The sequence below is a fragment of the Panthera pardus genome, unplaced genomic scaffold, assembly GCF_024362965.1.
Source record: "Panthera pardus isolate Hobbes unplaced genomic scaffold, ASM2436296v1 HiC_scaffold_18, whole genome shotgun sequence".
Lineage (NCBI taxonomy): Eukaryota > Metazoa > Chordata > Mammalia > Carnivora > Felidae > Panthera > Panthera pardus.
This window is the reverse complement of record NW_026526743.1, coordinates 12060064-12083771: the sequence shown is the minus strand read 5'-3', so window position 1 is coordinate 12083771 and position 23708 is coordinate 12060064. Positions and strand designations below refer to the sequence as shown.

The 23708-nt window shown below is 45.5% G+C and overlaps 1 protein-coding gene across 8 annotated transcripts in view; it reads left to right on the top strand.

The window, feature by feature from the left end:
- Window positions 1-6763: 6763 nt before the first annotated feature.
- Window positions 6764-23708, top strand: part of ZNF606 (zinc finger protein 606) — a 30727-nt gene continuing 13782 nt past the window's right edge. The window contains exons 1-8 of one of the 8 annotated variants that reach the window (XM_019438617.2): window positions 6771-7265; window positions 7434-7776; window positions 8344-8450; window positions 9737-9793; window positions 10329-10417; window positions 19465-19591; window positions 20062-20157; window positions 21812-21878. In XM_019438617.2, the coding sequence (XP_019294162.1) occupies window positions 8420-8450; window positions 9737-9793; window positions 10329-10417; window positions 19465-19591; window positions 20062-20157; window positions 21812-21852 (441 nt within the window). In that variant the 5' untranslated portion in view covers window positions 6771-7265; window positions 7434-7776; window positions 8344-8419 and the 3' untranslated portion in view covers window positions 21853-21878. Of the gene's footprint in view, window positions 7266-7433; window positions 7777-8343; window positions 8451-9736; window positions 9794-10328; window positions 10418-17132; window positions 17230-19464; window positions 19592-20061; window positions 20158-21811; window positions 21879-23708 lie in introns of those variants that run through there. The other 7 variants (XM_019438614.2, XM_019438615.2, XM_019438616.2 and 4 more) reach the window with 7 other exon arrangements.

Genomic DNA, 23708 nt, shown 5'->3' with positions numbered 1-23708 from the left:
CTGCCATAACCCTTGGGAGGCTGAGGACCCATCCATCCAGTCTTGGGTTCAGTATCACTTCAGAAAGGCCACTCATGACCAACCAGACCCAGCTGGTCCTTCATCCCACTGTGGAACTTCACACCATATGTCAGAGTTTACAAAGATTTGTTTATCTGTTTTTCTGTCTACAGTAGAATACCTACTGAATCCTAACTCCCATCATGCCAGGCCTCTGTGGAGAATGTTCCAGTGAGTTTGCATTTCATCCAGATCATGAACAGCCTACAGGACCCCTCACCTGTGATTCTCACTCTGTATATTAGAACCACAGAGGTAGCTTAAAAAAAAAAGTCAATACCAAACTTCTTTTTCCAATTAAGACTAGGAGTATGTGAACAACCTTAGCTCCCAAAGAAACAGAAAAAAAAAAATGATACTTTTCTATTGTACCCTAGTGAAGAGAGGTGGGAGCGAGGAAGACTGGAAGAATTCCAAAGGGAGGTGAACTCTCTACAGGTGAGCACACGGCCGTGCCGGGGATGAATACCTGGTCCAGGTGCAGGTGGCATCAAAGTGGTGGCACTTGATGGGAGCAAGTGCACAAAGGAAGAGAGCAGCAGAGCCTTTGACGGCAGTGGGCAGGGGGGACAGAGCCCCAAACGTGGCTTGGAAAAACCCCAAGTGTAAGAGTGATTTTCTGAGAATTACTTTTCTTGAGAATCCCCTTAGAATTTTGCTGAGTCCTCAGAACAGTGGAATGCTCTGCTCTTAGGTACAAAATCAGCACATTTTTGGCAAACGTGGATCAAGACGCAGAACATTTCCATTACCTCAGAAAGTTCTTTCTTGTCCCTTACCAGACAGTTCTTCCATATAGACCCAAAGCAAGCAGTGATTTCTATCAGCATGGATTGTTTTTGCCAATTCCGGAATTTCCTAAGGCGAGATTATAATCCTATATTTTGTGCATTTTTGTGTCTGCTGCTTTCCCTTGGCAAAAAATCTTCGAGACTTCTCTATGTTGTTACACGGATCAGGAATTCTTTTTTTGTTGCCGGGTAGTATTTATTCCATTGTATGAACGTAGCACAATTTATCTCTTCTTAGATTGATGGAAATAGGAGACGTTTCCAATTTTGGGTTACTTTGAGTGAAGCTGCTACGAATGTATTTATCACATAGGACATAGGCTTTCATTTCTCTGTCACCTAGAGGTGACATGGCTGGGTTACAGAGTAGATGTATGCTCAGCTTTTTAAGAAACGGTCAGTTCCACAAAGTGGCTGTCATACTTGGTGCGAGTCCCGGCCCTGTGTTGTCAGCATTCCGGCTGCTCCACGTCCTCACCACAATCTGGGATTGTCCGTCGTTTTCATTTTGGCTGCTCCGGTGAGTGTGTAGTGACAGCTCATTCTGGTTTGTGGACCAATGGCAGCTAACCCTTTTTCATGTGCTTATTGACTACTTGGCATTGTTTATTCAAGCCTCTTGCCTATTTTTTGTTAGGTTGTTTGTCTTTATTATTGAGTTATAGTAGTTGTGTATATGTTCTGGATACAAGTCCTTTGTTAAATGTGTATGTTACGAATATAACCAAAATTTTAGCAAACTGAATCCAGTAATATAATAATAAAATAATGGAAATAAGTCTTGGGGCAGGGCACCTGGGTGGCTTAGTCTGTTAAGCATCTGACTTTGGTCAGGTCATAATCTCACGGTTCCTGAGTTTGAGCCCTGCATTGGGCTCTATGCTGTCAGTGTAGAGCCCTCTTTGGATCCTCTGTCTCCCTTTCTTTCTGCCCCTCCCCTGCACTCTCTCTCTCTCTCACAAATAAACATTAAAAAAAAAAGTCTTGGGACCCCTGGGTGGCTCAGTCAGTTGAGTGTCTGACTTCGGCTCAGGTAATAATCTCATGTTTCATCAGCTTGAGCCCCACATCAGGCTTTAGTTAGCAGAAGTCCTGCTTCGGATTCTCTGTCTCCCTCTCTGTCCCTCCCCTGCGTGCACACATGCTCTCTCTCAAAGATAAGTAAATGAACACTAAAGAAAAAAAAAAGAGGGGAGCCTGCGTGCCTAAGTCAGTTAAGCGTCCGACTTCAGGTAATGATCTCATGGTTTGTGAGTTCAGGCTCTGCGTTGGGCTCTGTGCTGACAGCTGAGCGCCTGGAGCCTGCTTCAGATTCTGTGTCTCCCTCTCTCTCTGTCCCTCCCCCACTCATGTTCTGTCTCTGTCTCTCAAAAATGAACAAATGTTAAAAAAAGTAAAATTAAAAAAATTAAAAAAAGAAAAAAGTCATGACCATGTGGGGTTATCTCAAGAATTCAGGGTTAATTTAATCAAAATCAATAAATATACTTCACTATATTAACAAGCTAAAAAAAAAAGTGTATGATTATCTCAATACATGCAGAAAAACTGACAAAATCCAACAATCATTCCTGATTTAAAAAACAGGGGTGCCTGAGTGGCTCAGTCGGTTAAGTGACTTCAACTCAGGTCATGATCTCGCAGTTTGTGGGTTTGAGCCCTGTGTCGGGCTCTGTGCTGACAGCTCAGAGCTTGGAGCCTGCTTCGGATTCTGTGTCTCCTTCTCTCTCTGCCCCTTCCCCTGTACTTATGCTCTATCTCTCTATGTCTCCGAAAAATGAATAGACCTTAAAAAAAATTAAACTAAAAAAATTTTTTAATGTTTATTTCTGAGACAGAGACAGAGCATGAGTGGGGGAGGGGCAGAGAGAGAGGGAGACACAGAATCCTAAGCAGGCTCCAGGCTCTGAGCTGTCAGCACAGTCCGACGCCGGGCTCGAACCCACAAACCGTGAGATCATGACCTGAGCCCACGTCGGTCGCTCAACCGACTGAGCCACCCAGGCACCTCTAAAATTAAAAAAAATTTAAAACAAAACACAACTCTCACCAAACTTGGAATAGAAGGCAATATCCTCAACTTGACAAAGGACATCTACATCCACAGGTAATATCATACCTCTTCGTAAAAAACTGAATGCTTTATCCCTAAGATTAGAACAGGGCAAGGATGTCTGTTCTCACCAGTTCTATTCAACATTATAATGGAGGTTCTGGCCAAGGCAATTGGCAAGAAAGAGGAATAAAAGGAATCTAGATTGGAAAATACATTAAAAAAAACCCTTCTTTGTGTCAAAAGACATCATAAACAAAGTAAAAGGTAAGTCACAACTTGGAAAGCATATATTCCTAATAAAAGATTAGTGTTAAATTTATGTAAAGAACTTCTACAAACCAGTAAGAAAAAGACAACCCTAGAGAAAAATGCATGGAAGAAGTGGGAACTTAATTCAGGGAGAGAAAACACAAATGCTTGAAACTATGAAAAGATGCTGAACCTCACCAACAAGAGAACAGCAAACATATCACGATGAAATACCATTTCCTACCCATGAGTCTGGCAAAAATTTTAAAAAGTGACACTACGAAGCATTGGTGAGTATGTGGAACAAGTGGAACTCTAACCGTTGCCAGTGGGCATATGAAAAGGTGAAATCCTGGGGCACGTGGGTGGCTCAGTGAGTTAAGCATCAGACTTCAGCTCAGGTCACGATCTAATGTTTCATGGATTCAGGCCCCATGTCAGGCACTGTGCTGACAGCTCAGAGCCTGGAGCCTGCTCCGGATTCTGTGTCTCTCTGCCCATCCCCTGCTTGCACCCTCTCTTTCTCTCAAAAATAAACATTAAAAAAATTTTTAAAAGACAAGGTGAAATCATTTTGGAAACAAGGTGACCTATCTATCAATGTTGGACATAAATATTCATGCCCTCAGTACCGCTCTGAGGGGTACCCCAGAGAAACCCTGCATGTGTCCATAAGGAGACCTGTATATGAATGTTCATAGCAACATCATTTATAGTAGCTGGAAGCCTTTTGCTTGCAGTGCTCTTGCCCCCACCCCACCCCCCATATCTATATGGCTGGTTTTCCCCCTGACTTTAGGGCTTTACTTGCAGATTACCTTCTCAGTGGGGCCTTCCCTAAGCCTTCAACTTAAAATCCCAACCATTCTCTCCAGCATTCCTTGCCCCCCTTCCCTACTTGGCCCTTAACAGTTATCCCCATCTGATGTGTTATAATATTTTACTTATTTTTCTGTTGCACATTCTCCTGTAGAATGTGAGCTCCATGAAGGCAGAGGTTTTGTGATTTTTATCTACGGCTTTATTCCCAGTTCCTTGCATAGTAGGTTCTTTAATGAATATTTAATGAACGAACCTAAGTGTCCATCAAAAGTAGATGGGATAGGGGTACGTGGGTGGCTCAGTTGGTCAAGTGTCCAACTTCAGCTCAGGTCATGATATCATGGTTCATGAGTTCGAGCCCCACATCAGGCTCTGTGCTGACAACTCAGAGTCTGGATGGAGCCTGCTTGGGATTCTGTGTCTCCCTCTCTCTCTGTCCCTCCCCCACTCACACTTGGTTTCTCCTTCTCAAAAATAAATATTAAAAAAAAAAAAAAGATGGAATAAACAAGTTGTGGTACGCTCATTCAAAAGGAAACTAGATAGCAGTGAAAATAAATGAAATAGAGCCTCACATATCAAAAAGGAAAAATCTTGCAATGGTAAACACACAGAGCAAAAAATTTAAGTTGCAGATAAAATGTTGTATTGATATATTTATATGAATGCAAAAAATGCAGAGTAAATGTTTTGTATTGGTCTGGGATACACATATGTTGTAAAGTTTCAGAAACAATAATCCACATCTCATTCAGGATAATGGCTGTTTCTGGAAGGTGGTTTCTGTCAAAGAGGGGAACACAGAGGTTTCAGCTGCATGGATAATGCCCTATTTTTTTTTTTTTCCAGGTTAGTGCTTTCACTGAAATCCATACAATTTTATTATATTTTACATGTTTTTATTATTATTTTAATGTTTATTTATTTTTGAGAGAGAGCATGAACACGGGAGGAGCAGAGAGAAAGGGAGATACAGAATCAGAAGCAGGCTCCAGGCTCCAAGCTGTCAGCACAGAGCCTGACCCGGGGCTCGAACTCATAAACACTTGAGATCATGACCCCAGCGGAAGCCTGACGCCTAACTGACTGAGCCACCCAGGCGCCCCCTAATGTTTATTTATTTTTGAGAGAGAGAGAGAGAGAGAGAGAGAGAGAGAGAGAGTGAGTGTCAGGGAAGAGTGGAGAGAGAGGGAGACAGTTCGAAGTAGGCTCCAGGCTCCGGGCTGTCAGCACACAGCCTGACGTGGGACTCGAACCCACAAACTGAGATCATGACCTGAGCTGAAGTCAGACGCTCGCTGAGCCACCCAGGCGCCCACCTCTACCTTTAAAATACTATCCGCCACGGGGGCGCCTGGGTGGCTCAGTCAGTTAAGTGTCCAACTTTTGTTCATTTGGGCTCGGGTCAAGATTTTGAGGTTCGTGAGTTCCAGCCCTGCACTGGGCTCTGTGTTGGCAGTATGGAGCCTGCTTGGGATTCTTTCTCTCTCTCCCTCTGCCTCTCCTAACTCGCGCATTCTTTCTCAAAATAAATAAACTTAATTTAAAAATACTAAGGGGGGCGCCTGGGTTGCTTAGTTGGTTGATCATCTAACTTTGGCTTAGGTCATGATCTCGTGGTTCATGAGTTTGAGCCCCGCATGGGACTCTGTGCTGACAGCTCAGAGCCTGGAGCCTGCTTTGGATTCTGAGTCTCTACCCCCACCCCCACCCCCCCCACCCCCGCCCCTGCTTGTGCTCTCTTTCTGTCTCTCAAAAATAAATAAACATTAAAAAAAAAATACTAACGTCCACAACTGGATGCGGATCACCACCACTTTGATCCAAGCTGTCCTTTTTTCACTTTGATTACTGCATTAGTTTCAAGGGTCTGACCCCTCACGGTCTCTCTGACCACTGTGCTGTTCCCCCAACTGAGCAGTCAAAACTAGGGTGGACGAATGCACAGGCCAAGATGAATCAGGAACAAGGAGGAAAAGGTGGGGGAGCCAGGGAAGCTTGGGGATGAGGGTCACCTCAAACACGGGTGGGAAAGAGGTTCCAACAGGGTCCCCAAGGGCTGTCAATGTGTGTGTGTGTGTGGCGGGGGGGGGGGGGGGGGGGGTTCCAGGCTCAGCTAGGGCTGGAGGGGGTGGTGGCCCAGGGATCCTCCCCATGCTGGATGAGGAGCCTTTTGGTCGTCCCCGTCCATGCTCTTGAGTAGTGGTTTGAGTGACAGTCGCTGAGGCAGAGATTTCGTTAGCCATGTTCCCTGCTGTTCTTCAGCGCGGCTCAGTAAACGCTGACTCCAGGAAACATCCCAACATAGGTCGATGGTAACGCAGGCTGCCATAAAGCTTCGCCGTCCAGGAAGAGATGTGGGAACAATTCCTTATGTTTTAAAGGGCTTTATGCGAGAAGCTCAAAACCAGGTTCCTCATTTGAAAAGGAGTATCAGAACAGCTATGTTGAATGAAAGGATCCCTTGAACGCGTTCAGGCCTGCGTCTGGGACGCGTTAAACGATCAGACTTTGTCAAGTTTTCATTGATGAGCCGCCATTTCACAGACGGGCAAACTGAGGCTCGCGGGGCCGCGATCTACCCAAGCCTTTCCAAGATGGGCAGCGGCGGCGGGGAGGGCCGTCTAGGCCCCGGACAGTACCGTCGGCTCGCCGGCGGCTGTGATACCAGCCGCCGACGTAAGCCCCAGGCGCCGCGGTGGCCGGACTCGCGGCAGAGTTGCTCGGAGTACGTGCCATGGCGACGCTTCCGGACCAACCGGAAGCCCACTGCCCAGAACTACAACTCCCGGCAGTCCGCGCGACGCGTCCTGGTCGACGCCGGGGGAGCGGCCGCCATTGTCCGCCGCCGAGGTGAGGCGGTCGCCCAGGCGGTGGGGTCGCCGCCGTTGCCGCCGTGGGAGCCAGGAGGTTGGGAGAACAAGCGCGAAGACGCGGCGCCTGCAGTCGGGGCCGGCGCGGATCCCGCGCCTGCCCCTTCCGCGTCGGCTTCGCGCCCCTGTTTCCTTTGGTTCTGCGACCCTCCCGCCTCCCGCCTCTGGGCTCGCGGCCGCGCTGGGCCGGCTGGGCGGGCCCCGGTGAGCCCTGCACGTCGGGCCTGGCGCTGGGTAGCAGCCGTCGGCTCAGCGCGCCTTTGTCTGCCCCGCCGCGCGTGAAGATCCCAAGCGTACCGCCAGGCCGAACCTTGGAGCGGAACAAAAGCCCGAAGCGAAGCGGCGAAGCGATCCCAAGCTTGCTGAGTCGCTTGCCTCGAGCCGCGGGGACCGGCCCGCAGGGGTGGGAACCAGGTAAGGCCGGCCGCGAACCAGGTAAGGCCGGCCGCTCGCGGGTGCGGGCTCCCGAGCATCGCCTCCGCCTCCGGTGGTGCATAAGAGATCGGGCGGGAGGCCAGGCAGCAGGTGATGCGGCTCCTCTGAGGCCGTTAAAGGGAATAATAAACACCTTTCTTTCCCCAGCGGGTGTTTCTCGTCCGCGCGGGTTCAGCTAAGGCGCCGAGGGACGACGGCGACCGTGGGAGGGGGACAATCCCCGTTTCTCTTCACCGTGCAGTGACGGCGGACTTGGTTAGGTTGCAAACAGCGGTGCGGAATCGTTTGCCTACTTTGAGTTTTGGCGCAGATCCCGGTGTTCCTGGGGCCAGCAGGCGTCCTGGTGCTTTATACTCACTCCCAGGAATCCGCAGAGCTCTGACAGTTGGCCCTCGTACCCTCGAGAGGTCTCGGGACTTGCACAAAGACTTGGAACCGACGGACTTTGTGGTCTGGGCTCCACATCAGGAAACGGACAGACTTGGGCCCGGTAGGTCTTGCCGGTTGAGTTCTTGTTTCCCTCCTCCCTTCCTCCCTTTTAGATAAAGGTTGCATAACAGAAAATCATTTTAGAGTACAGTTCACTGGTTTTTGTTGTATATTCAGAAAGTTGTGCAATAATAACTACTATCTAACAGAACATTTTCATCACCTCCTATAAGAAACCACCCGCACCACTAAGTGGTCACTCCGCATCTCTCCCTCCCCGCCCAGCTCTAGGCAACCATTGATTTCTTGGGGGGGATGTGCAGGTGGATTTTACAGTAGTTTTTGTCAAATCAACCAAAAAATAACCTCGAGGTTGTCACTGACTGTCTCTTAACAACCACTGACAAATTTATACCCTCTCAGTCTGGAGTGTGGTCTTTTTTTCAGCTTATTCAAGTCACTCTTCATTTATGTCCTGGAATTCTGTTGTTTTTGACACGTAAATTCTGTTTTCTTACAATGCTCCCTACAAGTCTTTTGTTGCTTCCTTGGATGGGCTGTGTTCTTTGTTCCCACTGGCTCTTCTGTGACAAAGGACCAGTTTTGTCTTTTCCATTTTTGTCATTAGGTTGGTATTGCAATTGTCTGTGAATCACCTTAATCCAGTGCTTTTGGCCAGGCACCTGGTGGATTGATCCTGTGGGATGGCAGCTGTCAATCCATGGGCCTCCTGGGGTAAGTCCCAATTCTGTGTCTTCCGGGCCTCCTCAGTGGTGAACCTGCTGCAGCCAGGGGTCAGAGCTAGGGAGGGACTGAGAGTTTTGGGGGATTGGAGGGAGTCTCTCTGTCTTGGTATAGAATTAGAACTGAGTGAGATTAAAAAAAAAAAAGACAACTTGGTTGTTGGTGAAAAAGGAAAGTGGTTAGTGTAAAAGACAGTGTTATTTTGTATATCTATAGTCTTAAGATGTGTTAGTGGTTCTAAGACATTTTCTACTGATTTGTGGGATTGCTTAGAAGACAGACATACATACAATCAGAATTTCTCTATCATTGCCGTATTTTTTACCTTTAGTGTTGTTTCTCATTTATGTAGCAGTGGCATGTAATTTAAGAACAATGTTAAATAGCGTGATGTCAGTGATGTGTTATCTTTAAGTGAGGTTTCATGTATTTATCACTAAAGACATCAAGGGAGTATCTTACTACTTAGATTATTATTTTTATTTTATATATTTTTTAATTAATTATTTTTTCATGTTTATTCATTTTTGAGAGAGAGAGACACACACAGTGCCAGTGGGGAAGGGGCAGAGAGAGAGGGAGACACAGAATCCAAAGCAGGCTCCAGGCTCTGAGCTGTCAGCTCAGAGCCGGATGCAGGGCTCCAACCCACTAATGGTGAGATCATGACCTGAGTGGTCAGATGCTTAACTGACTGAGCCACCCAGGCGCCCCTCTACTTAGATTATTTTTAAAATTGGGTAACCTTAAACATTTTATCAGATACCTCTTCAGCCATTCAAGTGATTCTATTCTTCTATTATTATCATTTTTATTATTAAAAAAATTTTTTTTAATGTTTATTTTTGAGAGAGAGCATGAGCAGGGGAGGGGCAGAGAGAGAGGGAGACACAGAATCCTAAGCAGGCCCAGGCTCTGAGCCGTCACTACAGAGCTAAATGCAGGGCTTGAACTCAAGAGCAGTGAGATCATGCCCTGAGCCAAAGTTGGACACTCAACCGACTGAGCCACCCAGATGCCCAGATCACCCAAGTGATTCTATTCTTGATTCTTCTTGGCTATATCATGTCAGATTTTTGGGTAGTGACTTACCTGTGTATTTCTAGTATAAATCTAGCTTGTTATGTTGGATTTTGTTACATGCCTTGGGCTCTGTTTATGGAACTTCGTTACACCCATTAGTGAGACAGATCTGCTTTTCTATTTTGTTGCCTTTAGTCACTGGGATTGTTGTCACAGTGGCTTTTCTTTACTTGTCCCAACCTGATCTGGTGCAGGTGTCCTTACGGACCAGTCCTGGGGAATGGCGGCTGTTGACCCGTGGACCTCCTGGGGTGAGTCAAAAGCCTGTGTCCCCATTGGCCATGTTTGCTGCTGTGTCATGCTTCTTCCAGCAGTGACCTGCCGTGGCCAGGGATTGGAGCTGGGGAACCAGGTGGGGATTTAGGGCAGGGGGGGTTCTGGTCCAGGTCTCTCTGTGCAGAGCTGGAACAGGGACGGATCAGAACATTCCATTGGGTGATAGAGTGATGGTGACACCTCCAGGAGAAGGGTGCATGAGAATAAGTGTGTGGCCATTTACAGCTCGGGCCCAGAAAGGATGTGAACTGGTACTACTTCTCAGAGATGGTGCTTCTGAGCAAAGGGGGCCAGTGCAGGACTCATGTTTAGGAACATTACTTCTCTTCTCGGAGCCCCATTTCCTTCATCTATAAAATGAGGAGTCTCTTTCTTTGCCCAATGGACACGGCTAGGAACTAGCTCTCCCTCAGCACACTCCCTGCCCCCGCTGTCACCCTGACCAGGAAGGACTCGTCGGCATACTTCCGGTGGGGAGAGCTGCCTCCGTGACTTTGTTTTCCTCCCCAGCTCTGTGTCCTCAGGACTCTGCCTGGCCTGTGGAAGAGAGCCCCAAGGAGGAGAGGAGGGTCACTGGGCTCCCGACAGCCCAGGTCCAGGTGAGTCAGGCATCTGCTTTTTCCTGAAGGGCTGTCCTGTACCCTGGGGTGTCCAGGTTGTCCCCCAGCATCCTAGTCTTTGTGTTCATAAGTTTATAGCAGCTAGACTTCGCCTAAAGAAAGAGTCGGCCAGAAGTTAATTGCTTTCAAAGCACAGACAGGGAGAATTCAAACAGTTTTCTGTGACATGGAACCACATTATCGACCAACCTGTTCACAGAACTGAGCCCTGGCAATGCCGTGTGTTGTTTTGGTGGACGAGGGGCAGCCCCTTTGGCCGGCAGCAGCCCCCTTTTCTCCTCCCACCTTACCTCATGTATTCAGTGCCATATTGGGTTGATGCTGTCCTGTGAGCTCTGTGCTTGCTGGGCAGAGAACATGGATAAGTCCAAGCCCTGGTCCCGAGGAATTCTCAGTCCCCTTTCCCAAGGTGGTTCAGTCAGCTACTGAGGCCTCATGGCCTGCTGGTGCCACACCTGTGGTTCAGGACATGGGCCTGAGATGCTTAGGGAGGCCCCAAGCCTTGGAGAGGCTGAGCCCAACTAAGGCCTCGAGAAGTGGGAGACAGTCTGCATAAAGTCACTGGGGCACAGAGCAGCTGGAGTCCTTCCGCTGTGGGGAGGGACGCTGCCCGGGAGACATGATGCACTTGCACCAAGAGGTTAAGGGGGCTGCAGGGGCCTGGCCTTTTGTGACCCTGCCTGTGTGTGTTGGGTGAGGGTGGGGGCACCGCACGACCGGCGTCTGGGTGAAGGATGACCCTAGTTAGAATTGAGGATGCAGAGGCCAGGATGAACCTAACCAGGCCCTGAATGCCTACTGTGGAGCCAGGGCTCCATTCTGGTGGTAATAAAGAGCTTCCTAAGTGCAGTGAGCAGGAGGTGCCATTGTCTAAAATGTGGCTGGAAGGGTGTCCCTGGCAGGAGTGTGTGGGGGGGGAACGGGGTCGTGGGAAGCAGGTTGGCATTTCAGGTGTCAGTGTGACCAGGGCCTGGGAGCAAGACCTTAAGAGGTGTAAGGGAGTTGATGCAGGGTAACTTTGAGACTATTAGCATGTGAGGATGGGTCCTGAGAGGAATATGACAGGAGACATGATATGGAAGAGGTGGCAGGAAATAGGATAGCAGAGTTGATGATACTGGAAAGATGTCCACTCCTTTTTCTCCTGCCCAGCCTCTTCATTAGAGACACCCACTTAAGAAAAACCAATTGTTTTAATGACTTTATTAAAATATTCAAATACCATAAAAGCGTATAGTTCTGTGGGTTTTTGTATATTCACAGAATTATGCAACTATTACCAACCAGTATCTATTTCTGGTTCTGCTTCTAGAACATTTTTCATCCCCAAAAGAAATTCTATACCCATTAGCAGTCACTCCCTGTTCCTACCACCTTCGACCCCTGGCAACGACTCATGTACTTTCTTTATGTGTTTGTCTCTCCTGGACATTTCACATAAAGAGGATCATATGATATATGACCTTTTGCGTTTGGTTTCTATCACTTAGCATATTTTTAAGGATCATTTATGTTGCAGTACATATCAGTATTTTATTTATTTATATGATTCAGAGGCAGCCATTTTTAACTTACTGTTTTTGGTTCCTTAGGGTTGTCTCCATATTTCTAAATGAGATTTTCATCCTGATTCATGAAATTTACATTTACTATTGGCTCCCTACTATGAAAAATGAAGAAAAATAGTTTTGTTACCATATTTAGGTTTTATTTGCTAAGTTTAAATAATGGATCAAACAAATGTACTGAGGTATAAAATTATTAATAACGTCTCTACGTAACTTAATGCCTCCCCCCCAAATTAAAAATATGTGATGAAATTTCCCATGGTTTCAAAGCTGACTGGTGAAGTGCATCGCAAGTATGCTGTCCTCACGTGGCAGCACGGCTGTCCCGGGGAGCAGAGGGCCTGAACCACGTGGTGCAGAGTGGTGGTTGTCTGGCATCAGAACTCGGGCAGCTTTGATGTTCATGGCTGATATGTTATATAGTCATTTTCAGATTCTGTAAAAGAATCGGCAATGAGGCAAGGCTGAAAGATGGGCCCTGAATCAGTCGCTTGGGAACAAAAGTTAGTTGTAATAAAATGCTGTGAAGAAGTCTTAATAACCACTGGGCTGCACCCTGCTGTTAATCTATGTGAGGGTTCCTGAGAATTATTAGGGTTAATGCTGAGAAAATAAAATGGAGAATTAAAATAACAACACCCTCCAGTGTCTGAAGAGTTGTGATTTCTGAGAACATGCTCCTGGCCCCTCCCCACACTCACTTCAATTTTTTCCCTGTGGGAGATTCAAGACTTGAATCCTGTGAGTTTTGTACTAAGCGAGGTCTTCAGGAACACTAATGAGAGCCCCATTTCCCTCCACTGTTCCCTCCAAGTTAAATACTGAAATAAAGCATTCATCTGGTGAAAACATCAAATGCTGTCATCCCTTGTTATCTGAATAGTCCATTTTGGAGAACATGTTGCATAGCAAAGTTTCAACTAGTGGGAGCCCAGATCCCATTATTTTGAAGAATAGGGAAAATGATGATACCCCATTTAAAAAACTCCAGCCAGCCTCCTCAGATATGGAAACTCTCCAACCTGTCTGTAACAATCCGCCGATGATTTGTGCATGATAAGTGTGCACGTAAATAACAGTAATACTCTGTACCCATCCCTGGCTGGTGTGAGGATGTGCACGTAGTTGTTTTCCTTCTCTGCAAAAAACTTACTGAAAATACTAATGAAATTCTGAAGTTGCCAAAGAACCCATCTGAATTTCCCCAGATTTCGTGAATGGGCCAGCTGTCCATGATATAATGCAGGAGCTGATTTTACATCTTCCCTCGGCACCCTTACATCTTCTCTCAAACCTTCCCATGATGTAGATGTACGGTCGGGTTCCGTAAAGTGCCGTCGGGAGCCCTGGTAAGCGCTCATGCGTATGAACAAAGTGAAATTGCAAGAATGACTACAGGAAATTTAGGTGGGACATTTGCGAGTTACCCTAGCAGATGTTTGTAAAGTGCAACCTCACGTAAGGGTAACCTGGGAATGGAACGGCTCGCTCCTTCCTGTGCTAGCTTCTAGGGTCCCTCTAATCCACAGTGGTGAGACTGGGTGCGAGACCTCCATCTGCTCTTTCTGTTTCACTTCTAGTCTTGGTTTTGGATTTTTTTTTTTTTAATTTGTTTTTAATGTTTATTTATTTTTGAGACAATGGGAGAGACAGAGTGCAAGCAGTGGAGGGGCAGACAGGGAGACACAGAATCTGAAGCGGGCTCCAGGCTCTGAGCTGTCAGCCCAGAGCCCGATGTGGGGCTCAAGCTCACGAACCATGAGATCATGAATGACCTGAGCCGAAGTCGGACGCTTAACCGACTGAGCCATTCAGGTGCCCCTGGTTTTGCCTTTTCTGCCTCTTTAAGGCCTCCATGAAGTGTGGACCCCAACATGGGGACATACTCAGCTGGGCATCTTTTTTTCTTCCCCTTTGGCAGCACGTGAGTTCCTTCCCCTTTGATAACATCTACAAATCTGGAAATATTTCTTTTTACTTATTCAAAGTTTTATTTTGACAAATCCCATAAGCACAGAAAAGTATGGAAAGCAATCAAATATGGTCTCCATTACTCAGAATGAAGTTGTTAATGTTTTGTAATATTTGCTTAGTTTTCCCCAGTCACATTCTCTTCCCATGTTTACCCAGAATAGCTGCTTACGGTGTGTACACAGCTAATCAATTGTCTTACTCATATGTAGATAATAAGCTATTTATATAGACATCACATAGATAGTAGTCTAATTCTTTTTAAGTTTTTTTTTTCCCTAAGTCATCTCTATACCCCAGTGTGGGGCTCAAACTCCCAACCCCGAGATCAAGAGTTGCATGCTTTTCCTACCCATAGCTTTTCTATACCTTTCTTTGCTTATTCAAGGTCAACTTTGAGATCCATCCATGTGATAAGTTCTTTCCTTTTGCCCTCTGTTCATCCCTTTTACAGATGGGCGTAGAAGCCCCTCCCCCCCCCCCCCCCCCCCCCATTTTTACTATTCCAGGAAAAGCTGTGTGGACCTTCTTGTAATATCATTTTGTGCATACATCTAAATGTTTATCTAGACGTACCCCTCAAAGCAGAAGTATGCTGAGTTTTAGGGTGCACGTTTGCAGTATGACCAGCGCTGCCCCGTGGCTCTTGGAAAGGGCCTCCTCTCGTTCTCACCGCCATGGAAGAGAGCCTGTCTCCCTGCATCTCTGCTGCTGAGTGGCAGTGTCGGGTCTTTTAATTTTTGCATAGCTCAAGACCAAAATGGTAGATTGTGTGGTAGATTCAATGGTAGATTCCTTGATTGCTAGCAAGGTTGTGTATCTTTACATATTGTTACTGGTCATCTGGATTTCTTCTCTGTCTCTCTCCCACTCCTGCCTCTGTGTAGACTCTGACCTGTTGATACGTAGGCATTTTATATGCATTCTGGATCCTGGTTCTTTGCCATGTGTGAATTGTCTTCTCCCAGTCTGTAGCTTGTCTTAACTTTGTGGTGTTCTTTGTCAGTCCCATGTTTCCCGTATCTGTATTTGTTTATAGCTAGTGTTTTTGTTTCTTGTTTAAAGAATTCACATATTAAAAAAAAAAAAAATTCTGTTCCTTTAGGTTGTTTCTGAGGTCTTCTCTTACATGGTGGGCCTCCTGAAGCAATTGCTGTGTGTTCACAGTTTTTTTTTTTAACATTTTATTCATTTTTGAGACAGAGACAGAGCATGAACGGGGGAGGGTCAGAGAGAGAGGGAGACACAGAATCTGAAACAGGCTCCAGGCTCTGAGCGGTCAGCACAGAGCCCGACTCGGGGCTTGAACTCACGGACCGTGAGATCATGACCTGAGCCGAAGTCGGACGCTCAACCGACTGAGCCACCCAGGCGCCCCGCTGTGTGTTCACATTTAATAAATTCTTGTTCTTTCAGAGCCCCTCTTGTGTCATCCTGTTTTATACTGAAATCCCTCCAATCAGAGAATTGGGATTGCAGTTCATTGAAAGTAGGATTGTAGATATTGCCAGTATTCTGTGTACTTTTGGCTTCTGCGTTTGGTCTCCCCGCCTGTGCTGCACATGTTCCTAGTGTATCCAGGGCTCTTGTGGTCTCCTGTGCTTACCAGGGAAGAGCTGTGAAGCTGTGTTTGAGTGTTCTGCTTTCCTGTGGCTGAGTAGGTTTGGTTCCTGATTGGCCTTCCTGTGTGTGTGTCCGTCTGTCTGTCTCCCTCCCAACGAATCTCACTCTAAGCTCCATGGACCTGCTTGGGCCAGGATCCTCGGGTTGGTTGTGTTTCCGGGCATGCAGCTGGCTGTCAGGCCACAGACCTCCTACCCCACATTGTTGAGGTTTCAACTCTGGGGTTGTTGGTCACCCGAGCAGCTGGAGAACCTCATGCACTCCTGTGTCTGAGCAGGGTCAAGGCAGTGTTACCCGAGTGTAAGTGCAGGGCATTTGGTGGTGGTGCTGCCCACAGGTGGCTGGTTGGGAGCTGGGATAGCTAGCAAAGCTGTCCTGAGTATGGACTTGCCTTGTCACCTGTTTTCAGCCTGCCTCTCACTCCTGACTTAATCGTTTAAGCTCAGAGCCCCAAGCCTCTCCTGGGAACTTCTTCCACCGTAGCCCTTCTAATGTGTGGGGGCTGGGATTCCCTCTGCTTTGTTTCCTTGGTCTGCTACTCTTTCATCTGTTCCCCATCTTGCAAGAACGTGTGGAACAACACGTGCCAATGGCCTCTTCTTTTCACTGGCTGGGATGTTTCTCTTTCTCAAACTTTATTTAGGAGATATTTAAACCCTAAAGTGGAATCTGGACCTTGTGTTAGTTCCTGTTAGCATTGTAACAAATTACTACAAACTTAATGTCTTAGAATAATATGAATTTACTGTCTTGTTCTAGAGCTCAGAAGTTTAAAATGGGTTTGTAGGCTCTTGGCAGTCAGCCAGTTCTGTGTTCTCATTGATACCACTTCTTTGACATATTGTTATGTCTTCTCTCTCCCCTTCAGATGTCAATAAATCGCAACATTTTTCAAAGACAAGAAAAAAAAAATGGGTCTGTAAGGCCATGTTCCTTCTGGAGGCTACAGGGGAGAATCTGCTTCCTTGCTTTTCCCAGCTTCTGGAGGTTACCCTAATTTCTTGGCCTGTGGTCCCCACCCTCCATCTTCAGGATGCCTTGATCCAACATCATGTCTCCTTTTACTCAGACCCTCCTCCTTCCTCCTTGTGATTACATTGAGCCCACCTAGATGATCCAAGATAATCTCCCCAAATCAGTATCCTTAATGTAATCACATTTCTGCAGAGCCCCTTTAACATAATGGTTATAGGTTCTGGGATTTAGGATGTTGCCATGTCTTGGTGAGGGGTGTTATTACAAACACCCATGTTCAATAACTTCAACTGTCAGCTTTTAGCTTTGTGCCTTTTTCTCTATCCTGACACAAAAACTGGAATATTTTAAAGCAAATTTCAGATATTCTATCATTTTGCTTATCAACACTTCTGTGTAATTTCTAAGAGATAACATCCTTTTTAGAAAATAATAACTTTATCTTTTCACACCCAACAAAATTAACGACAGTAAGTCCCTGTTATTAGTTAATACCCGGCAATGTTCAGTTTTTTCCAATTGTCCCCAAAATATGTTTTACATTTGGTTCAAATCAGGATCCAAACGAGGACCACACACTGTGTGCTTAATATGCTGAAGAAACCAGGTCACTTTCTTGTTGGTTGCCTGATTTTGCCCTCTTGATGACATTGGGTGAGTTCCTCCATCCCTTTGCCTTCCATAAGCTGATAATTGGACTAGAGGGATGAGTAGATTCAGGTCCCATATTTTTGGTGAGAGTACACCATAGGAGGTGCTGGGTCCTTCCTACTCTGTTGCATTAGTGGGTACAGGACGTCTGATCGTCCCATTTTCGGAAGATGCGATGGATTAGGCTAACTATAGCCGCCCCTCCATTATTCTTCATGTTATTCAGACACGTTCCGTGTCTGCCTTCCATGTGTGATGTGGCAGCTCCTGATGATCGTTGCCAATGTCGACTACTTGATTAAAGGTTGCAGAATCGCTCCCTGCAGTGTCTGTTAGATGTAGTTCTTTTATTCCTTAGGTGCGTATAGGGATTCCATTGGGGTCTTGGGAGGGGTGGGAGGTTAACTTGTGACTCGGTTCACCAGCTTAACAGCTGCTAGGGTGTGGGTCTGAAGCTTGTTAAGTGTAGCTGAACTGAAGCCATCAAGTAGATGCCACCCTCTGTGGGAGTCAGGTGGCATGAGGGAGCACACCAAGAGCACCCTGGTGAGAAAGCATGGCCTCCCAGCTGCGTGTGATTGGGTGTGATTGCTCTGTGAAAGTACACTGAGCTTATTATTTCAGCTCACTTGGGCTTTGTGCACTTCACTGTCCGAATGTTACACTTATATTAAAAAGTTTATATTACTTAAAAACATAGAAGCATCACCCAGCAAGGAAACTGAGGCCCTAGGCAGATCTGTAGAAGAAAGCCAAGGTATTGGCTTGATGAGTCCAAGGTTAGGGATAGTTGCACTAGGAAGTTTTGCTCTGCAGTTTTAAGTGCTTTTCAGAGTAAGGGAATTACTGCAGCAGAATCAGTTCTGTGTTTTAAGCTAAGCATTATTTGGTGGAGGGGGAACAGTTGGGATCGACAGAGTAAAAGTTGTTACATTGAAGACCAGCCATGAGGGTGAACCTGATCAGAGATACCGAGCTCAATTTGTGAGCCTTGACCGGCAGGGACAGAAAAGAAGGGCGTGAGAAGGGCTGTATGGGGGAAGCAGTAACATAGCGGGCCATGAAGGCGTGGGGAGAAGTTCACAGGAGGCTCAGTGTGGAAATTCGCTGACACGGAGGTGGACCAGAAAGCTGGTTTCAAGATGGAGGGGAGGACCTAGAAGCTATCAGGGCCTGTGGGAATTGTAGTATACCACCCCTGATGGACAGCTCACTCCACCACCACCACAAGGGAAAGCACGCTCCCACTCCACCCTGGAAGTGCCCAGATAACTGAAGCTGACACTGAGTGCTTAAGAGCACTGTGAGCCAAGTGATGCGTTCATTGCAAAAGGTTATAATCATCTTCCCCTCTATGTTTCCAGTTGAGCATTCCTGGTTCTATTTTTCCTAAAAACATCAGTTGGAACATTTTAAAGCTCAAGGTTGTTTTTTTTTCTTTAAATTTTTAATGTTTATTTATTTTTGAGAGAGACAGTGTGAGCAGGGAAGGGGCAGAGAGAGAAGGAGATAAAGAATCTGAAGAAGGCTCCAGGCTCTGAGCTGTCAGCACAGAGCTGGATGCGGTGCTGGAACTCACGGACCGTGAGATCATGACCTGAGCCGAAGTCGGATTTAACCGACTGAGCCACCCAGGTGTCCCAAAACTCAAGGGTTTTTTGACAGCAACCGTACCTGATTCTCTGGCTTGGGCTGCTCTGCTCAAAGCTATCATACTCTTAGCTCCAGTCCTTGGGACAGAGATGATCTGGGAATGGAAACCTCCGTATAGTCCCTAGGAAGACAGTCTGTGAATATTTAATATCACCCTTCCAGGTACTAGATCCACATGTTGAGCAAAGACTCCAACCTGTTTAGCCTGTAGGCAGTGCTTGTAGTCTGTTTCCTCCCTGATCCTGGACTTGAGTATCTTTATCTCCAGAGAAGGGGGCCACTGGCCTGGTGGGAGTCCTATCCATACTAGCCAGTATTACTAGAACTGGGTAAGAGCCTTAAGAGAGACCTATTCATTTTTGTTGTGGTTATCATGGGCCTAGATACCTAATTTCCTAAGAGTATCCCAAATAGGGGGCCCTTAGGTGGCTCCCAGTGGGACCTGACAAATCAGTTATAGTAGTGAACATATCCAGGATAATTCTATATCCTGTCTCCTCCCCAGTGCGGTCAGCCTCACTCCATCCCCAGAAAACATTAGAGGATGTGGCTGCAGGCTGAGGAGGAACATCTGTGCTCTTTTAGGAACCAGTGACCTTCAAGGACGTGGCTGTGGACTTCACCCAAGAGGAGTGGGGGCAGTTGGACTCTATTCAGAGGACCCTGTACCGTGACGTGATGCTGGAGACCTATGGGCATCTGCTCTCTGTGGGTAAGGTGGTGCTGCCTGAGTAAATGAAGGTGTTTCCATGCAATACCTTCTGGTTCTGTGTTTAAGAGCTCACAGGCTGTAACTATTGGTAATATATGTTAACTAGATTTAGTGTTACGATAATAACACTAAATGATAATTTCACAATGTATACAAATATTGAAACATGTACACCTGAAACTGATATAATGTTCTGTGTCAATTGCATCTCAGTTTTAAAAATTAGCAACGCATAACACCACCACTGACCAATAACACTCAATAAATAAAATAAAAAATAAATAAAAAAGAGCTCATGAGGGTCTCAAAAGGGCTGAGATGATCTTGAGCCCTCCTGAGGTTCAAGAACAAAATTCCTAATGCTTATAAAGCATAAAGTATGCTTATTCTGCCCAAATGATAAGTCAGGGAAGAACAGGCAAGGACATTTTCAAGGCTACACAAGTCTGTGTTTTTTCCTCCATGTGTAGGGAATCAGATTGCCAAGCCGGAGGTCATCTCTCTGTTGGAGCAAGGAGAAGAACCATGGTCAGTGGAACAAGCATATCCTCAAAGCACTTGTCCAGGTGAGGGCAGGTGGGAGCAAGGAACTTTCCTCCAAGCCCTCCTTGTTTGAGAAAGGGGCTGAGGCCATGAGGAGTTACCTTCCTCAGAGACATTCACAATTTCCTCCAAGGAGCTGTATCCCGTGTATTGACTTTTTTGTAGCTGTTGATTCAGAGCAAAGGTGGCCACCCTATTAACAAGGTAGCAGATTGTATGAGCTGCAGTTTCCCTTCCTCTCCATCCATTCTCCTGATGCCTCTCATATTCTCTGCTGTCCCTTTCTCTGAGATAATTTCTCACTCACTTACCTGCTTTTTAGTGTGTTCATTTCCTTTTGTGACAGACTCATAGCCAGGAGCCACAGACTCTTTTTTTTTTTAAGGGTTTTATATAGGTAATGTATTCACATGGTTCAAAAAATTCAGAGCTACATAGAATGTGTGAGCTGAAAAACCTCACTTATTTTTGCTGCTGTTATCCACATTATTTTACCCCACCTCCCCACAGGGCACGTACACACAGGTAACCACTTTTCTTTTATTATAAACGTTTCAGCTATTTTCTTAGTGGTTTCCCTGAGGATTATAATTAATATTTTAATTTATAGTAATGTACTTTGGTTAATACCATTAATTTTGGTAGCATACAAAAACTTTCCTTCTGTGTATTTCTATCCTCACCCATTTATGCTGTTATTGTCAGAAATTACATCTATACATAGTATGTCCATCAACACAGACTTACAATTATTGCTTTGTTTTTGTCTTTTTTTTAAATTTCTTTTTTATTTTTGAGAGAGAGACAGAGCGTGACTGGGGGAGGGGTAGAGAGAGAGGGAGACACAGAATCCAAAGCAGGCTCTAGACCTCTGGTGTGGGGCCTGAACTCAAGAGCTGTGAGATCATGATCTGAGCTGAAGTCAGACGTTTAACCAACTGAACCACATAGGTGCCTGTTTTTGGCTTTTAAATCAGATAGGAAAAAAAAATTACAAGCAAAAAATGTGTTTAGACGGTCTTGTCATATTTACCTATGTAGTTACATTTATTGGTGTCCTGTATTTTGAGTTACTGCCTGTGTCCTGTCATTTCACCCAAAGGACTCCATTTGTTTTAGGGCAGGTTGGCTGGCAGCAGACTCTCTCAGATGGTTTATCTTGGAGTGCTTTCCTTTCCCCCTCATTTTGGAAGGAGAGTTTTGCCAGATACAGGATTCTTGGTTGGCAGTATTTTTCTTTCTTACCTCCATGGTTTCCAGACAGGTATGCCCTGTTGGTCATATGAAGATCCCTTGGATGTGATGAATACCTTTTCTCTTGCTGCTTTCAGCATCCTCTATCAGGCTTTGGCTTTTGACAGTTTAATTATCATATGTATTCTATGTTCCCAGAAATGTTTTAGAACTTTTCAAAGCCCCTAAGAACGTCTTCTCCCTTGGCTTTTTAAAAATCATTTTGGTTTTGCGTATTGTTTGCTTTAGCTATTTGCCATCGTCTCAGGCGGTAATGACTTTTTAATATACTGCCTGTAAATGTTTGACAAATACCTGCTTCCTAGAGGCTTCCAGCCCCTGACAACCTTTCAAGGGCCTGACAACCACCAAATGGGTCAAATAATGACTATTCTTTGGGAATGAGGCTTTGGGGAACCCCCAGCTTGGTTCTGTTCCCTCTAGTACCAGAAATATTGGCTGTTATTTTACAAGGCTGCTGCTGAGCCGGGGAGCCAGAGATGGGACTAGGGTAAGTTACAGTGCCCCAAAGCCCACTGTTCCAAAAATTCAGCTGTCTTTCTTGAATAAACTCTTCTCTGGGCTGCCAGAGGACTTTGGTTAATGTATAGAATTCTGAGGAAATTGATTCTGACAGTTTTTGGTTGCTTTTATGGAATGGTGAAATTTCAGAGGCCCTATTTTGCCATTTTTACTGACATCTTGCCCCAGATAATCAGTTTTAATAATTTCTATTATATGTTTCCAGAGTTTCCTTTCACAGCTAAAAGCATATAGAGATACGGTTATTTTCACCTTTCTAAAAGTAGATTATAATCTATTCTGTTGTGTATCTTGCTGTTTTTAATTTAATAACGTACAACAGCCTGTTCTTGAGTTGTGAAGGTGGCTATCTTCCCATCCATTCTAATGAAGTAGGCTTTTTGGAGTCTCATCAGTTGCCCCCATTCATATCTGAAACCTTCCATCAAGGGCTCTGAATTCCAGGAGCTTTAACTCTCCTACTCTTGGCGCTGAGCATTCTGAGTTACTATCCTGAACCACTGTCCTGAGGTTTGGTTCCACCATCTCCATCCTTAAACTTCTGTCTTGCAAATCACCTCAACCAACTCTGTGATCCTGCTAGAACCGGGAAGCTCATCTCTTCCTTCTAAATTACGTTTCGTCCTCTTTTTGATGCATATCGCTGGTACCAGCCTCCTGTGAGTCCTCCAAGCTGGAAATTGAGAAGTCTTACCTTCCTTTTCTTCTCCAAGATGTAATGGTTCTTCTAGCTCCTGAGATTTTCTGCCTCTGAAATGTTAGTTGTGTGTCACTCAGCTTCTACCAACATCACCCTCAGGTCCCTTACCAAATTCCAGCTCAAGTTAATGAATAAATTTTTACTTATTATTAGCTACCTCAGGTGTTTTTTCTTGATCTACCTCCCTGAAATCTTCTATTTTGAGCTCTCTGTCAGTAAATCTGCAGTGATTCGAGTAGCCTTTTAAATAACTCTGACTAGATAGGTTTCAAGACCATCCATTTTTTTCTGTTATTTTTCTCATTTTGTCACTAGCTCGTGCTGTACAGGAGCAGTATGTCTATATTCAAGTAAAGCCTGAAGGCTGAGCTCATGTCATTTCTCTTGTGCGAAACCTTCCTAGATTGTTTCTGTTGAGTACTAATCTCTGATCTCCTTTCCTAGCCTCCTACCCGCCCAGCAACTGCATCCCCTCAGGCTCAGTGATACACTGTGTGTATTGTTGACAACTGTTTACTATGTCCTCTCATCACATAGGTTCTAACTCCCAGGTTAGATGATACTTTGTTGTCCTGTCTCTGGTTCTGGATACTCAGACTACAAGTACCAACTATAAAGTAGGACAAGAATTGTTCATTTGCTTAGCTACCATTTCTTAAAGTTTCTACTGGAAGGATTCAAAATCTATATGAAGATTGATCATTCCCTAACTTCTAGGAGCTAAGCTTGAAATTAGTAATAAATGCCACATCTTGAGCAAAGTAGGGCCCCTCTTGTAATGGAGTTGGATAGTAAAAGGAAGGAAATGGTGTATAGTGAAGACAGAAGAAAAACCTAGAGAAAGTGGACAAGAGTCTGTGTCGAATAAGGTATCTGTGGCTTAGACCCTGCGGTAGGGTAAATAATGACACCCCCTTCCTCCCAAAGGATGTCCACATCTTAAACTTGTGAATATGGTACTTTGTATGGCAAAGGGGCTTCTCAGATGTGAATAAATTTTGAGATGGAGGGATTATCTTGTATTATCTGAATGACCATGGTAATTGCAAGGTCCTTGTAAGAGTGAGGCAGGAGTGTCTGAGACACAGAGAGGAGATG